General features: G+C 35.4%; 1 protein-coding gene across 7 annotated transcripts in view; it reads right to left on the reverse strand.

The window, feature by feature from the left end:
• Window positions 1-18169, reverse strand: part of TTC21B (tetratricopeptide repeat domain 21B) — an 80206-nt gene that overhangs the window by 20831 nt on the left and 41206 nt on the right. For all 7 annotated transcript variants that reach the window (XR_008501060.2, XR_008501059.2, XM_054478073.2 and 4 more), the window contains 6 exons: window positions 17905-18015; window positions 16718-16856; window positions 13060-13166; window positions 7085-7273; window positions 5124-5234; window positions 4038-4119 (listed from right to left, as the gene is read on the reverse strand). Coding sequence is in view for 5 of the 7 variants with exons in the window: in XM_054478073.2 (XP_054334048.1) it covers window positions 4038-4119; window positions 5124-5234; window positions 7085-7273; window positions 13060-13166; window positions 16718-16856; window positions 17905-18015 (739 nt within the window). In the remaining 2 variants the exon portion in view is untranslated. The remainder of the gene's footprint in view (window positions 1-4037; window positions 4120-5123; window positions 5235-7084; window positions 7274-13059; window positions 13167-16717; window positions 16857-17904; window positions 18016-18169) is intronic.

Consider the following 18169-nt stretch of genomic DNA (forward strand, 5'->3'; position numbering starts at 1 on the left):
ACCTCCCAGGTTCAAGCGATTCTCCTGCTGTATTTTTAATTGACTTGGTGTTTTATAGTCATTCACTGATCCATTCAACCAATAAACATCTATGTTGCCACATCCATGTGCGTGGCATTTTGTCTGATATTGGGAATATGGTGTGATCCCTGAACTCGAGGAGTCTACAGTGTAATAAAGAACACAAATATGCACATAAATATTTTTAGTAAAATACTATAAGTAATAAAGATGTATGGACAAAGTAACCGAGGATTAGGGTTACCAACTCATCCCAGTTTGCTTGTGACTTTCTGTTAGCATGGGAAGTCCTGCATCCAGGAAAACCCTTCGCTCCGAGGCACATCTAGGATGGTTGGTCATGCTACCCAGCATAACATAAGACATTTTTTAAGGTAGGTGGTGGTAGTGGGATGCAGATTTACTTTTTTATTTCCCCCCAAGAGGGATATATTTTAGATTATGTGTTTGGAAAGAGAAAAGGGATAAGGAAGCTAAAGTTCATTTTAGGCAAAAGGAAAAAACCCAAGCAAAGACTTGGAAGCATGGTTGTATATCATTTGGTGTTACTGGAGTACAAGATCCTTATATTGCATTTATAAAAATTGCTTTTATATTTGTTTACAAACAGTCCAAAGCGGCCAGTCTACTAAGCCAATTTTTTGGGAAAAAGGCTGCTCCCAAGTAACAGAAACTTACGTGAAACAAAACCCACAAGACACATGAAGACTTCTTCAAATCTTAGAAAACTGTAATGTGTGAGATTCTTCAAATCTTAGAAAACTATAATACTTTCAGTGACTTAAAAATATTCACAGTGGAAGAAGTCTGTTTTTTAAAGAAATAAAGTTAGATCATTGTCTCAAAGGGAAAGACTGTGAAATGGGAACAGCTTGAGATAGAATGAATATATCATGTATATTACTTTTAAATGGTAGCTTAGAGAAGAGGAATAAGAGAAAACTGTGGAACACAAGGTAGAAATGGCAGGGAAAAAAACGACACAGGCCTGAAGAAAATAAAAGTAGGTTTGGGCAATGTGGGTGGCAAGATGAGCCCATATTTTGGACCCAGAGTGAGTGGAAGAGGTGAGATGGTCAAGTAATTCACAGCATTCTTTTAAATAACATCTGAGTATACTCTGGAATAGACAGGGCAAAAAACAAATGAAATGGCCTGTGGTAGTCCCAAAATTAAATAAATTTAATTTATTTAATTTAAAAAGTTAAACAGTAAAAATAATAAAGTGTTGATATTACTGTAAAAAACAGACCATATTTTCTCCTTTCAATTTTTGTGCTCACTGGGGATATTTTATTTCTAAGTACAAACTGATGTTCTCTAAATTCAAACATCTTTTTATTAAAAGCATTACTAGAGGTAGCCTGCAGAGCATATCTAGTTCTTTGAGTTGCCCTGCTTGAAGGATTGCCACCTCTGTGTCTCTGAGGCTTTAACCAGGCAGCTCTGACTGCCTAGGGCATCAGCCTGAGATGAAGGTGGTGGGGTTTAGAAGAACTGAAACACAGCTCTAGGACTTCCTCTGCCATTTCAAACTCTTTTTAGTAACACAGGTAGTAACATACAGTCATGTATTAGTCAAACAGTTCCCACCTCTTTCTTCTTTTCCTCTTTCCTCTCCTCCCTCCATCCCTGCTTCCCTTTCTTCCTTTTCTCCCTCACTCTTCTTTCCATCCAGTATTTGTCGAGTACTAACTAGGCCAGATATTCTTCTAAATTCTGGAAACACAGCAGTGAAGGGCAACGTTTCTGGTCACTTGATGCTTCCATTCTATGATTTATAGTTTTTTGGTTTTGTTTCACAAGGGCTATACAAAACCCAAAAATCCTAAAGCCAAACCCCAAAATCTCAACTGAACAGAAAACAGGATAAAGGGACAGAGATCAAGAAGTGGTGGTACTTGATGTAGGCCAGTGAGGGAAGGGCATTCTAAGGAAGAAGCAGCACCAGAGCAAAGGCACAAAAGAAAATGAGGCAGCAGCCAGATAGACCTTTGGGAGCAGCATATTCCGGGAAGTAGAAACAGCAAACAAAAAGGCTCAAGGCTGTAATTGGCTTGGGCTTTTGCCTACCTAGTTTCTGTTGTCCCTTTCTTCTTTACTATCAGAATTCTGATTTTATTCTACAGGGTATTAGATTCAGCTAAAAGATAACATTTTCCACCTTCCTTTGTAGCCACGGAGGTGACACTACTAAGGGTTTTGTTTGTTTGTTTCTTTGTTTTGTGTTTTTAATAAAATGATGATTTGCTGGTTGGGAAGCCCTTTTGCCCAGCTCTGCACCCACCTTCCCCATCTGGGCCCTGGAACATCAATGCCCAGCACAGCGGTGGTCATCTTGAACCATGAAGTGATGCTCAGGCAAGTCAGGGTAACGACGTAGAACAAAAAGAGAGAAAGCTCTGGTTTCCTGATGATACTGTGGAACCGCCATACCAGTCCCTACACAGTGTACTTTTAGGTTTCTTTTACAGAGAGAAAATTAAAAGCCGTGATTTTTAGCCTAGAATTTTCAGGGGTATCTCTGCCATTTTCAATGAAAGCATTTCTAAATTCTTCATAGGCTAGGGATGGAAACACAGATGAGTTATGACAATGCTGCAATAATCTATGTGGAAGATGGCAATGGCTTAGACCAGGGTGGCAGTAACAGAGGTGGTAAAAAGTGATGGCATTCTAGGTATACTTTGAATGTAGCACTAACAAGGATTTGCTGATAGACTGGAGGTGATATATGAGAGAAAGATGAGACAAAGGTTAACTGTGAGGTCTGGGCCGGCATAACAGTGAGCAGTGATGCCGGTCACTGAGGTGAGAGGTGGGGGTGGAGCAAACTTAGAGGCGAGGGAAAGATCAGGTGTTCTATTTTGGACATGTTAAGCTTGAGATACTCCTAGACATCTGAGTGGGAATGCAAAGAGGCAGAGGTGTACATGAGTAAGGGCTGCAAATAAATGTTTAGGACACACCTCACACCTGCACATACATGGGATATAAAGCCATGCACCTGGACAAAGTCACCTAGGGGGTGAATATATAAAAAGAAAGGAGGTTCAGGAACTGAAGCTATGAGTGTTCTAATATTCAAACGTCATACAGAGAAGAGAACTCCAACAAAGGAGACTGAAACAGCAGGCAATGGGGCAAAAGAAGAACCGAGTGAGTTTAGGATCTCAGAGACAAATGAAGAAAGTCTTTCATTGTGGAGGGGGATAAACTGTGCCAAATATGATGACAGGTCAAGTCGGCAGAGAACTGAGAACTGAATCTGATCTGGCAGTATGGGAGTCACCGACCACATTGCAGAAGTGACTTCCCTGGGGTGCAGCAGTGGATGAGACAAAGTGAACACAGCATGTTTGAAAATCCTTCACAGAAAATTTGTTGTCGAGAAGAACTGAGGAAGGGCACAGTAATTGGGAGGGGATGAGAGTTAAGAGTTGATTTTTATTGACTGATTTATTTACAGCAGGAAGATGTCACAGCATAGTTATATGCTGATTAGAAAAAAAATGCTAATTCAAGAGAGAGAACTGTAAGAGTAAAGCCCTTTTTTAGGTGAGAAGCTGGCCACAGGCAGGATCATAGGCCTGGGGAGGACAAAGGCTGAGGGGTGGGTAAATTTGGTGACAAAGAATGGAGAAGTTCTCTTCCAGGTACAAATATTCTCTTAGTGAAGTAGGTGGCAAGGCTTTTAACTGTGGGCAAGAAATGGGGCAAGGGTGTTGGAGGTTTGAGGAGACAGGAGAAAGTGGGAAAAGTAGTTAGAATCAATGAATTCATTCTTGGAATACAGTAGGATTACCAGGTTTGTGCTCATAATTTAAAGTGAGACCAGTCAACAGTGTTGCAATTTCCTTATAGCCATTTCAGCTACTCAAGCCCATGTGTGGAATAAGCAGACAGTCTGATTCAACTAGGGACGGAGTTTGCCCAAGGGTATAACCACTGAACAGAAGAAAAAGGAGAAAGGGAGGGGTGACTGCACTCAAAAAATACAATCAGTAGGTATTTACCTGGCTTACGTTCTAAAAGCTGCTGTAAATGAAACACTGCTTGTTCATAGTCTTGTTTTCTGAACATGAGATCAGCCATCATCTATAAAGATAAAAGTTGGTTCTAAAAATATTGCCATGTATTTTACACAACATATTCTTCCAATCAAGATTTAGCACTAGAAAAATATAGATGATAAACATGAGGAGGGGGCAGCATTTTATAAAAAGGAGGCATTTAAGATTCAAGCCCACCTTGTGCAGAATACCTTGCAGATCAGTGTAACAGAAGATAATCAAGGATGTGAAACAGATTGCTCTGCTTGCAAAATTGTATTTTTTAGCACAAAATATGTTTCTAGCAATTGTTTTAAAAACAGAAATTTGAAAGGAATTGCACACTCTATGTGCTGTTGTAGAAAAGATACCTCACTGGACCTGACTAAAATAATAATGAGAAGATTCAAAAACAAAACAAAATTTAAATCATAACTATTTTGAAAAATTAAAAATGAGCAAGATCTACTGATATTTTTCTTATTATGTGTTTAAAAATGCAGATTTCATATATTTCTTTTTAACCACAATAACTTCAAATAAACCTCACAAAATGTCATCCATGTAGCTGTCTGCAAAGCTAACGAATATTTTAGCCCACATAAAAATAAGAAAAAATAAAAAACTCTATTCAAAACAGACCGTCTTAGACTGATAATATGAAGTTGTTTTTTTTCCCCTGTAACTCCAAAAATTCCACCCAAACTCTTAAATTTGTCCAGCATTCCTAAGTACTTAAAAGTTAGTTCTTAGCAAATTATAGTGTTACCACATGAACTCCACCTGACCAAGCATCCCCTTAGGCATAAATAAAAAATAACTAGACCCAAAAGGGCATGTAAAAGCCTGACCTAGGTTTATCTTTCTTATAAATAAAATCCTAATGATTCTGGGTCTTTACTGGTAAAATGTAGTAATGTTAGAAAAATGTTATTTCTTCCAAAAGCCAACGTGAGCCATGCCTCAACATCTAGTAGTAGTTCCATGGGGTAAAATTTAAAACTTATAAAACACAACTGCTTTTATTGTACTGAAGTTCCTTGGACTGACCATGGTAGCAGCTTCATTATCCTGGTCACTCTGAAGCAGTAGAGCACACTGCCGCAGGCAGGAATCAGGGTCATCTTGTGCCAGGTATAATCGTGCCAGTTCCAACATAATCTGTAGAGCAAAAGGCTACATTCATCAGACACTGTATAGAATAAAAAGTCAATGAGGAAAATACGTGGGTACAGATTAAACTTTAGTTGACCAAAAGTCATCGCAATAAAAATGCCAAGTATAATAGACAAAAAAACCCAAAAAACTGTATGTATACCCATCTCTGTTTTCTCTTACACTAGAAAAAAAACAGAGAAACAGGTAGTAACTCACTTCAAAAGTAGAGACATAATGCATTGTGAAAAGAACACTGGTCTTAAAACCAGGAGACTGGATTCTAGTCCCAGGTCCTCCATGACGGGGCCAAGTTAGGTCCCTTCTACCTCTCTTAACCTGCTTTCTCATTTGTAAAATAAAAAGCTTCAAGCAGATAATCTCTAAAGTATGCCTCAGATTTAAAAGTAGGATTCCAACTCCTTTAGCTACCACTGAAAAAGGTATCTGTTTGGTTATGCCTTGCTAAAGGTTGTTTCTGCCCTTTATCTGAAAAAATTATATTAATAAAAATGTTCAAACTAGTCATTAAATTCTAGAGGATAGTTGTCTTTTGTACATGATCACTTAAGTGTTTAGCTATTAATTATTTTCAAAAATTAATAATCTCTCCAAATCCTCTCAGATCTTGACAGAGTAAAAACATTTTAGTTTTCATATAACCAGTCATGTATGTAAGTGTGCTACACCAAAATTATCTTTACATTTATTCTCCCACTGTGCTATATGAGGTCATAGATTGAGCCTAGCTATTTTTGCATCCTTAGTACTAAACACCAATTGAAATAGAGTATACAACAGCTGTTTAGTAAAAGGAACTGAATTATCTAAATCCAGGTATTTGTGATTGAGAAATTATTTTAAATTATTTTAAAATTAATTTATTTTGATAGATTAAATTAATTTAATTGATAAAATAAATTTGAAAATTAAATTATTTTGATAATTAAAAACATAAATATTAAAACAATTTGCAGGTTGCTTTATATTACGTGTTCCATTACAGTTTTTAAATAATTGTAATGTTCTTTTTTCTTTTTTTTTTTTTTTTTTTGAGACAGGGTATTGCTTTGTTACCCAGGCTGCAGTACAGTGGCATCATCATGGTTAACTGCAGCCTTGACCTTCTGGGCTCAGGTGATCCTTCTGCCTCAGCACCCTGAGGAGCTGGGACTACAGGTACATGCCACCATGCCTGGCTAATTTTTGTATTTTTTAGTAGACTGGGGTTTACCCATGCTGCCTAGGCTGGTCTTGAACTTCTGGAGTCAAGTGACCTGCCTGCCTTGGCCTCTCAAAGTGCTGGGATTACAGGCATGAGCCACTGCATCCAGCCTTAAACTCTAATATTCTTAATGTAAGGCTTCATGTAAGATTTTAAAAGTTTTTGAGGAATAATATTTATCTTTTAACTTGTATTTTTGTTACATTTCTTTTTAAATCTTGTTTCTATTTTTTAATTTTATTTTTTGAGATGGAGTCTCGCTCTGTTGCCCAGGCTGGAGTGCAGTGGTGCAATCTTGGGTCACTGCAACCTTTCCGCCTCCCAGGTTCAAGCGATTCTCCTGCCTCAGGCTCCCAAGTAGCTGGGATTACAGGAGGCACCCCCCACCACGCTGGCTAAGTTTTGTATTTTCAGTAAAGACAAGGTTTCCCCATGTTGGTCAGGCTGGTCTCAAACTCCTGACCTCAGATGATCCACATGCCTTGGCCTCCCAAAGGGCTGGGATTATAGGCATGAGCCACTGCACCCTGCCTATATCTTCTTTTAAAATAAGTTGCTAAAAATTTTACATCTGAGGAAATTAGAAGACATCTGGAATAAAAGGTACTTAAAATTTTATAAAGGTACTGACCTTATTATCTGTTTCACAGTGAACCAGAGCCTCTCTATAAAACTTAATTGCTTTTTCATAGTCTCGCTGAGCAACAGAATGTTTTGCAATCTCTGCACAAATTTCAGCTGCTAAATGTTTCTGTGCAGGAACTGCATCTGGCTGTTCCATCTGAACACGTTTTAGTACCCGAGCTTGTAATTCTCGAGCCTAGAAAAAAATCAGTATAAAAGGGAATAAAAAAAAATAAAGGAAATTAAATTCTCCATAACTCACACACAGCATAATTTTACAGATTTATTTAAACTTTACGAACCCTTGATCTAACAAAGCCTGATCCAAAGAAAATGTCTTATTGAGATCTCAAGCATACACTTGTTTGCAAATGAGCCAGCATGCATATATCTTTCCAACAAAACACTTACGGAATTACTGAGTCTTTTCCCACTGTTACAAGCATGTGTATAGGAAGTTCACTAAGGAGGAAATACAACCACGAAACAAATACAAAGAGGTGGGGCCTTCCTCAGGGTAAGAATGTAGAGTAGATTTGTTATATTGGAAGAATATCAGCCTTTCCACCCATCCATCTGGTTTCTGGAACATTGAGATCTTCCTTTAATAAATGGTAAGAACTCCCACGTTTTAGGTCTTCAAAAATAAAATTTATGTTCCAGCTACACATAATGATTCACTAGTGAATGCATTCATTTAACAAATAGTAAATGCCTACCACATGCAACATATTATGCTACACACAGGGCACCCTTCTGGGGAGTCTTGTCAAAATGTTAGCTAACAATTGCTTTGAAACAGGTTTTCTTTTTTTTTCTCAAGCCAGAGGTTTAGAGAGTCATAACAGCATTCTTTTGCAAATGAAAGAAAAATATAAGTATATAGCATGTGGTTAACATTAATACTGTCTCATGAAATTTTTATTTTGATTATATTAATATGGTTTCAGTATGTCAGTATATGTACCTTTGTGTGTTTTGGATTATATACATGCATACATCTGTTCATGTTTTTACATAGCTATACACATATATACACACTCATGCACGTGCTCCTAGTAAAAAACCTGAAAACAATTGGTTTAGATAGGATGATCTCTGTCTTGCAGGAAGGCATCCTTGCATCCATGAATTCTTGTACCTCTACACATCGAGATGTCCTCCTCTGACATCACTTAGCCATTAGGAAAGTAGAAAGCAGGGAAAGACCCTGGGCCCATCCCTAGCACCTCAGGGGTAAGGGTACCATCCCAAGGACACAAGTTTCCAGGTAGCGGCCTCCAAGAATTTTGTTAGAGATGTCCCATCACTTATGGTCCTATACTGTTTTACATCTGGACTCTGGATTGCAAGTGTAAGAAAGAAAGTGAAAATGAAAGAGAAAGTGGAACAAATATTGGTGACAGAGCCCCCTGGCAAACTGCCCCCAGAGGACAGTTGTCCCTTTTCCAACAAGTTAAGTGGAAAATGCTGTTGCCATGGGAGTACATAATAGAAAATCTAACTCAGTCTTGGAAGTCAGGTGAGAATTAAAGAATGGTTAGTAGTTATACCCTGGTGAGTTGGGGAAAAAGAGATGGGATGAAGAGATGGAATGGCTCATAGGCATTAGGAATCACATGTGAAGGAAAGAGAATGAGTGATACACTGCTTGATAAAATAATTAGAAGAAAAAATGGCTGGAAAGATATAGAGAATATACAACAGGTAAGCCTGTTAAATAATCTACATTTTATCGTAGAGCCCATGGGAAGCTACTACGCCATGTTTATAGGCATTGGCATGACAGGATAAGGTTGCCTTTGGGAACCATCACCCTGGTGTCACTGTGAAGAACTGACTAGAGGGAAATGAGACTGGGATCAATCAGGAGGCTACTTCAGGACTGTAAGCAAGAAATAACGATGGAGTCAGCTAAAAGATGACAGAGAGGGCTATGGAAATGCGGAGTTATTGGAAAAGTCTGAAATGTTTAGAAAGCAAAATTCCTAAGACTTGAGATTTCCCTAAATTTACCATTTCTGTCACTGCCAAAAATGTTTAGCAACTTTGCAAAAACACTATGACGGAACCCCTAAGTTACATGACGTAGAGAATTAAGCTCAATAAATGGTTGCTGAATAAACGAACAGAAAATATCAAAAACTTTGACTCCACTTACAGGTTTCTGTTTGAATTGCATCTTAAGATTTGTCTCTTTGTCATTCAGAATATACAGCATGTCATCATTGGGAAGAATGTTGTAATTCTTCAAACCTTATTAAAGATGAATAATCCCTGGGATCTAACATATAAACTCAAAACTGATTACAGTTTGGGGTGCTGGTATTGTCTAGCCATGGCATGCTGTTTTTTGATGTTGCTTCACATGTCTGCTTTTACAACACAGGGGCTCATGTGACCATGGTGACTGGGACTAATGATATTCATAAAGGAGTGAACTAAGCTAAATTTATTTCTATAATGTTTTAAAAGTCTACATTACCAAAGATTATACTTTTCTTGTAGCTTCTGGTAACTAACCTAGGGCTGGGTGCAATTCTCTATCATGTGATTCAGAAAATAAGAGCTAAAATGTACCAACAATTAAGGATAAGATATTAATACTGTTTAAGATTACATATTTTAATGATATCACAAACTTAGATATCACAGAAATCTAATAATCTAAGCTCAATTCATTCACAACTAGAACAAAAAAATTTTGGGACTGTCTACTGAAACTTGGGTATGCAGGCACATGCATGCACACACACGTGCAAACACACATACACACACCCCTGTCAGTTAAATCTCAAAACCAAAACACTATAAATTATTTGCAGAATGCAGAACTCTTCTGGGTACACAGGAATCAAGTCAAAAGGTGACTAGTACAGTATCCTGGAAAGCACAAAGGGTTAGGACTGAGGCATCTGCATTCCACTTCAAACTCTTCTAGTAACCAGCTGTATAATCTTGGACAAATACTCTGTGGGAAAATGAGCATAGTAATACATAAACTGTTTGCTTACCTCACAGACCTGTTGCTTCCAACATATCACAGGAGCTCACAGACACAGAATAAACAGAATGAGATAAAAATAATGGAGGTCTTTTTTAAAAAATATAAAGTATTAAGAAGGTAAGTGATGATTTCACTTTTATATCCAGAAGCTAGACAACTGCAAAACAAACCAATATTATGGATCCTATCTGGGGAACAGTAAAGTGCCTCCAGGGAACTTGGGAAGTAAAATCATCCCTCTCAGAAGTAAGCTGCAAAATCAACACATAATAGATAGGGCAGATAGGCAAAATCGCTTAAATGAGATAGAGAACCTAGAAGATTTCTTTAAAAATCTTCCAGTGTCTGATACTGAAATAAAATATATCACATTGTGTTCCCTATAAACAAAGTTTCAAAAAACTAATTTAAAATACATGACAACAATAATGGAAAAGGCAAAGATAGAATAATAGAATTTGAATAAGAAGAAATGTGTGTTGTAATGTAGCTAACACTGAAAAATAATAAAAGGAGGTATAAATAACAAAATAACAGAGGGGAAAGTGGAATAAGAATAATTTAACTCAGATAAGTCAAGAAAATTCAGAAAAAAATAAATTGTAAGATGGCAAATCCAAATCCAAATATAATTCATAATTATATTAAATGTTTAAAAAATTATAATAGATTAAGATTGTCAAGAAAAAAATTATATGCTGACAGATCTTAAACATAAGGACACATAAAATTGAAAGTAAAAGAATGCAGGAGATATACCATGCAAGTACTAAAAGGAAACTGGACTTAGCTATATTAACATAAGACAAAGGAGATTTTAAGGCAAGAAGCATTACTAGAAATGAGGAAGGCCATTTTATTATTTTAAATAACTTAATTCACCAGGAAGATATTGTAATTCTAAATCTGGATCATTCAATAATGTATCTTCTAAATAAACGAAGCAAAAATACATAGAACTAAATGGAAAAAAAAGAAATCCACAATCACACTGAAAGACTTTAACACCCCTCTCATACAAATAGACCAAAACCAAGCAAACAAACAAATAACAACCAAACCCTAAGAACAGGGAAGATGTACAGAAAACAGTCAAGAAATCTGACCTAATTGACATATGGTTGAACTAAGTATTTATTGGGTTGGTGCAAAAGTAATTGTGGTTACAGTAATGCTAGAAACACATTATTTCAAGTCCACGTGGAACCTTTACCAAAATTGATTATAATGTAGGATGTAATGCAAGCTTCAACAAATTGCAAAGGATTGAATCATTCAAAATATGTCTTGGCACAGCAGAAGTGTACTAGAAATCAGTATCAAAAAGGTAACAAGCAAATCAGAACTCCATAAAAATTGAATGTTACACTTTTAAATAACCCACTGGTCAAAGAAGCAATCAAAGTGAAAATGAGGAAATGTTTTACACTAAATAATAACAAACTTGTGGAATGCTGATAAATCAGTGTTGAGAGAGAAATTACTGCTTCAAATGAATAGGAAAATAACAAAAGCTCGAAATCCATTACCTAACATACTATTTCAAGAGGCTAAAAAAAAAAAAAAAAAAAAAAATTAGTAAACCAAACCCAAAGAGTGTAGAAGAAATTAATTATGAGGTTAAAACATTTAATGAAGCCAGAAAAGGCAGAAGTTGACCCTTTGAAAATATTAATAAGATAACCCCTAGCATAACTGATTATTAAAGAAGAAAAAATTACTAATATCAGATTTGTAAAAGGGGAACTTTTTCACTGCATTTGCAGACATTCAAAAGAAAAGATACAATAAACAAGTTTTTGTTAATAAATTTATCAATAAACTGACTACTTAAAAAAATCCAAATTGATATAAGAAGCAATTTGAAAATGATCAGTCTGAAATCTATTAAAAACTTTCCTTCAAAGAGGTCTCAAGGTCAGCAACACTGAATTATTCCAAACATCAAAGAATTAGCAGCCAGGTGCGGTGGCTCACGCCTGTAATCCCAGCATTTTGGGAGGCCGTGGCAGGTGGATCACCTGAGGTCAGGAGTTTGAGACCAGCCTGACCAACATGGTGAAACTCCATCTCTGCTAAAAATATTAAAAATACAAAAATTATCTGGGCATGGTGGTGAGCATCTGTAATCCCAGCAACTCAGGAGGCTGAGACAACAGAATCGCTTCAACCTGGGAGGCAGAGGTTGCAGTGAGCTGAGATCACACGATTACACTCCAGCTTGGGCAACAAGAGTGAAACTCCGTCTCAAAAAAAAAAAAAAAAAAAAGAAAAAAAGAATTAGCATCCATTTGTTGAACACAGATGTAGAAATCCTAAACAAAATATTATAAAACATCTTTAAATTCCAGCAACATCTTTTTAAAAATTATATCAAAGTGACATTTATTTCAGAGATATAAGGTGTTTTAACATTTGAAAATAAATCAATTTAATATACCACATTTGAAAAGAAAAACGGGAGGAAAGACATATGATCATCTTGATAGATGCAGATAGTATATTTGATAATAATTTAAGTCACTTATAAAGAAGTTGTTAGCAAACCAGAAACTGAGTCATCATTAAAAAAACATCAACCACTTGGGAACATACCTAAGGAAATCTGTGTAAAACCTCTACACTGAGAACCCAAAGTATTAAGAGAAAAAAGAAGATCTAAATAAATGGAGGAAGAAAGCACTAAGTTCAAATCCTGATTATGACACTATTCATGTGACTTCACACAAGTTATTCAATCAAGTCTCCTCAGCTATAAAACAGGATTAAAAAATTCCAACCTTCCCAAATTGTTATAATAGTAGTAATAATATATTTAAAATGTATAATTCAGAAGCATTCAGTAAGTATTTCGATTTTGACATATTTTCTGTAGCTGTTTGGCCAAAAGAGATTGCTTTCCTCTTATACATGGCATATTTCCTTCTGCATCCATCTCCTACCTCATGACCACACTCACAGACAAATGTGTTTACCTGTTGTAATGCAGTGATCGCATCACCAGGTCTTTCCATTTTACTATAAACTTTTGCTAGAAGAACTTGACAACGTCCATCCTCCAAGAGAGCTGACAGTTCATTTACTATGAAAGAATGGAATGTAATGGAAAAAATTATTCATCTTAAATAAATGTTTATATTTTTCCAGAATTTTAAAAACTGGTCTCTAGAAAAAATGATTTGAAAAATGGTGAATACGGTTAAAATTTTCTCAGTCAGTTGCCTGAAGAATGGCCAAATTAAAAAAAAGAAAAGATTTAGCATAAAAACTGGCTGGATGAAAAGTTAAAGAACTGGTTAACAACTAGAGGCTTTTCTTAGACATATATTAGGAGATAACAATTTAACACCACAATAATTTCCATTTTTATTCTTAAGTGTATAAAAATTTGTTTACTGAAGTCATTAGAAGATAGAGTAGTTGCTATATGCAATTAAGAAGATAACTGCTCTTTTAAAAATCATAGATATTTGATAACCAATAAAGTACAGTTGTTAAGAGCACTGACTCTGATGTTGAACAGTCTGGTTTCAAATCCAGGCTTTACCACTTACTAGCCCTTTAATTTTGAGCAAGGTACTTAACCATTCTGTAATTCCCTCTCATCTGTAAAATAGGAAAAATGATAGTACCTACCTCACAGGGTGGATGTAAGATTTTAAAAGCTAGTAAGTTACTAAATAAGTTAAAATATGCAAAGTAGTGAAAACAAACTCTGGTACGTGGTAAGTTCTATTTAAATATTTGGTTAATGCCAAATGTTTTGTGTCTAAGAACAATAAAAGAACCCTAGATAATTAACAAAAATGTTTCCTCCACCATTTGTCAAGTGCACAGTTCATGACACGCCATGCCATTTTACCAACTGGGTAGTCCTGGACATATCAATAAAACTGAGTTTCAGATTGCTAAATTTAAAATGGGCACGATTATATTTGCCTCAAAGATTAATATGAGTCCTGATGAGATAATGTATGAAACGTATATGAAGGCATCTAAGTATGTCATGGGTATGCTCAGCAAATATTAAATGAAAGCATTTATGTTACATAAATATAATATACCCATTGTAACTAAAACATGTGATACTTGAATCTCTCTCCCCCTACAAACTTTTCAAAATGTATATCCACATTTAGGCCTTTCAAGTGTTTCAAAAGAAGATCTGACAAATCCATGCATATATTTTTATGGAACTAATAACACTTCATACAATAAATACATTTATAATTAGAAGAATTTAAGTGCCAATGTCATTAAAGCTAAACTAAAAGATCATTTTGAAAATATCAGAAAACTTACAATGGGCTTCTCTCATCATGTGTTCAAATGTATTTTAAAGCTACACTAAACATGTTGTTGGCAAAAGAAAAGAAACATACACAATGGAATAAAACAAAGATTCCTATAATCAGAGTAATGTATATGAAGGAGTTTATTATAAAATAAAGGAGCCAGTTCCATAAATGGCATGAAAATAAAATTGGCTATCCATTTTGGAAGCTATGTAGTAAAACTTCTATGTGGAATAAAGTACATGGATTAAAGTTCTCAATATAAAAATGAAAACAATATAAATGACAAAAATATATGGAAATACTTTCAAAATGTTAGGATTAGGGAAGGTCTTTTGGAGAGTGACAAGAAATTCAGAAGCCAAAAAAAGATATGAAAAGCAGATATATGATCATTAAATATTCTACTTGATCAAAGATACAATAAACAAACCCGATAAAGAAAAGACAGCCTGGGAGGAAATATCTACAACATGAATATTAGGTAAAGGATTAAAGACAAAGAATATAAATTAAAAATTCCTAGAAGAAAATAAGATATATAAACAAAATAATACCTAACCTTATCACTCATCAAAGAAATGTAAATTAAAATGTTTATTTTTCACGACTAACACAACATAATGTCAGGAAGTTTTTAGCCTTAAGAAAGAACAATGGGGTAAGATTCAATTCTAGGAAGTACAGAGAGGTATATGTATATAAACAAGGATTTTATCTCAGTACTGCTTCCAACTATTTCCCAAGCTAAATGTCTATTCCAATATGAGACTCATCAAATCATTATGATATTAACATACAGTGGAATACTCTACATATGCTAAAAAATAAAGAAGAGCTATATTTCTAACAAGGAAAGAAGTTATTAAATGAAAAATGTATACTGCAGAATTATAGACATACTATAAGCCATTTAGATAGAAAAAAGTGGTAGGTATAATAATTGTGTATATATGAGAGGCAAAGATGGGGGCAGGGAGACTGAATATCATGATATACAAGTTGTTAAATATGGTTTTCTCTGGAGAGTGGGAGAGGACACAACTTTTATTCACTGCTGTAATCTTTAAATTCTGGCAATGGGCAATCACTAGATTTTATTTAAAAATAAAGATCTTAGGCCCGGTGCAGTGGCTCACGCCTGTAATCCCAGCACTTTGGGAGGCCGAGGCAGGCGGATCACAAGGTCAGGAGATTGAGACTGTCCTGGCTAACACAGTGAAAACTCGTTCTCTACTAAAAATACAAAAAATTAGCTGGGGGTGGTGGCAGGCGCCTGTAGTCCCAGCTACTTGGGAGGCTGAGGCAGGAGAATGGTGTGAGCCCGGGCGGCAGAGCTTGCAGTGAGCTGAGATCGTGCCATTGCACTCCAGCCTGGGCAACAGAGTGAGACTCTGTCTCAAAAAAAAAAAAAAAAAAAAGATCTTAAAAAAGTAAATTTTTACACACTTGAAAGAAGGTAATTTGATAGTATCCAAACAAATTTTACATGCACAAAATCTTCAACTCAGCACCCTACTCTAGGAAATATATGCAAATATACACTAAGGAATGATACAGTGATATTCATTGGAACATGGATTATAATATCAAGATAATGGAAAGCAAACTAAACATCCAATAATTTCAAGAAAATTAAGTAATCTATTGGTGTTATGGAACATTATGATGCCTGTAGATAGAATATGAATAAAATTTCCTAAAAAAAAACAAGATATATCAACAAAATAATACCTAACTTTATCACTCATCAAAGAAATGCAAATTAAATGCATGATGTATTGACATCAAACTATCTGGGACACGTATGTGGAAAAAATTGCAGAAAAGGAAGAGTAACAGTTTTGCACAGGAAAATCACATTACACTTATATATATACACACATATATAGAATATATATTAAATTACAAGCTATTAGGGAGGTAATTTGAGAACAAGGCAAACGGAATTCATAGGAGAAACAGATGACTTATGCATTATATTCTTTTATAGAGCTTGAATTTTAAAAAAGAAGCATGCTACTTTTTAAAAAAGTAAAGATTACAAAAATGTTAGTGTGTTTAAATATGAGATAGCTGTAATTTAAAGATAACTTTATATTATTTTGGAAAGTAAGCTATATTTCCATAACACAATTATCTGTTTCATAAATCTGCTACTAGATTTTAAAATATCACATTTTAGTAGAGTGGCATTCTGATAAAAGAAAAAATACACATGTATTTATATAACCAACCACAAATAAAATATTGAGAATACAAATACATATTTATGCAATATAAAAATAAAATGGATCAGACTTATCAGACTTTTTTCAAACCAGAAAGACTTTCATACCAGGTTCATGAGCCAGAGCATGTTGAAGAACTTTTTCTGCTTTGTCATACCATTTCAATTTTAATAAGAGCTCAGCCAGGTCATAGCAAAGATAATTCTTTTGTCCAGTTTTCAGAGCAGCTTCATAGTAAGTGATTGCCTAAACAAAAATCATTTCATTTAAGGGAACAAGGCAATGAGAATGGCATTCAAGCAGAGCTATTTAACACATTACAGACTTAAAGCATTGGTATAACTAGAAATAACCAGGAAGAATTGTAGGCATACACCTGCCTGTCAATTAAGTATGTCACACTTCTCAGAGAATAGATCATCACATGAAACAACTAACATTTCTTTTTTTTTTTTTTTTTTTTTTTTGAGTCAGAGTCCGTCACCCAGGCTGGAGTGCAGTCATGCAATCTCAGCTCACTGCAACCTCTGCCTCCCAAGTTCAAGCAATTCTCCTGCCTCAGCCTCCCAAGTAGCTGGGATTACAGCAGCCCACCACCATGCCTAGCTAATTTTTTGTATTTTTTCGTAAAGATGGGGTTTCACCATGTTGGCCAGGCTGGTTTCAAACTCCTGAACTCAAGTGATCCACCCGTCTTGGCCTCCCAAAGTGTTAGGATTACAGGCGTGAGCCACCACACCTGGCCAACAACTAACATTTCTTATGATAAGTGGCTAAAGAACGGTACTTGGCAAAGAATATTTTTTACAGGTTTTATGAGGCCAGTGAACCTTATCAAAGGCATACATTTTGCTAGCTGTTGTACATATGGTCAACAATTACCAGGAATAGAGCAAGAATATAACAGTTAAAGAAAAATCTGTTTCCCTTACTGGAAAAAAAAATGAACTCAAAACACATAGCTTGCAAAAATTGGTGCAACAGAAAGAACATTTATCATGTTTTGTTACACAATGAAAGAGATGTAAGAATAGCAACTTTATGGTAATTGATTTGGTAGCAAGGATTCTAGCTGCAAGATGAAGCAAGGTCTAGGGTCCAAATAATCATCACAAAATGAAGCAATGAAGAATCTGATAAATCTAAGAAGGCCTTTAACACAAATCCCAGTTCATAAATACAAATTTGGAGTTTACAACCATTAAAGATGCAAATGGTGCTTGCTGAAGCTTCTTGAGGACAGGGTGTGATAAATTTGATGGAACAGACATATTTCAAACAATAAAGTACTTACCATTGAGTAGTTATGAGTTTTGATAAGTGCTTTGCCCATTTTACTTGCCAATGTTCCATCTTTCGGGTTCTGGTTTAATGCTTGCTCATATGCTACTATGGCTTCTTCAGGCTAATATTGCCAGACACAAAAAATAAGCAATAAAAAATAGCATAACTGGGTCCCACTAAAGGGCAAGAGTTCTATAATTAAGCTCTACATTTGGAATATTACATAAGACTTGGTGTATATTAAAGCACAGGAACTTTAACAATTTCAAAAAGGT

The sequence above is a fragment of the Pongo pygmaeus genome, chromosome 11 (assembly GCF_028885625.2).
Source record: "Pongo pygmaeus isolate AG05252 chromosome 11, NHGRI_mPonPyg2-v2.0_pri, whole genome shotgun sequence".
Lineage (NCBI taxonomy): Eukaryota > Metazoa > Chordata > Mammalia > Primates > Hominidae > Pongo > Pongo pygmaeus.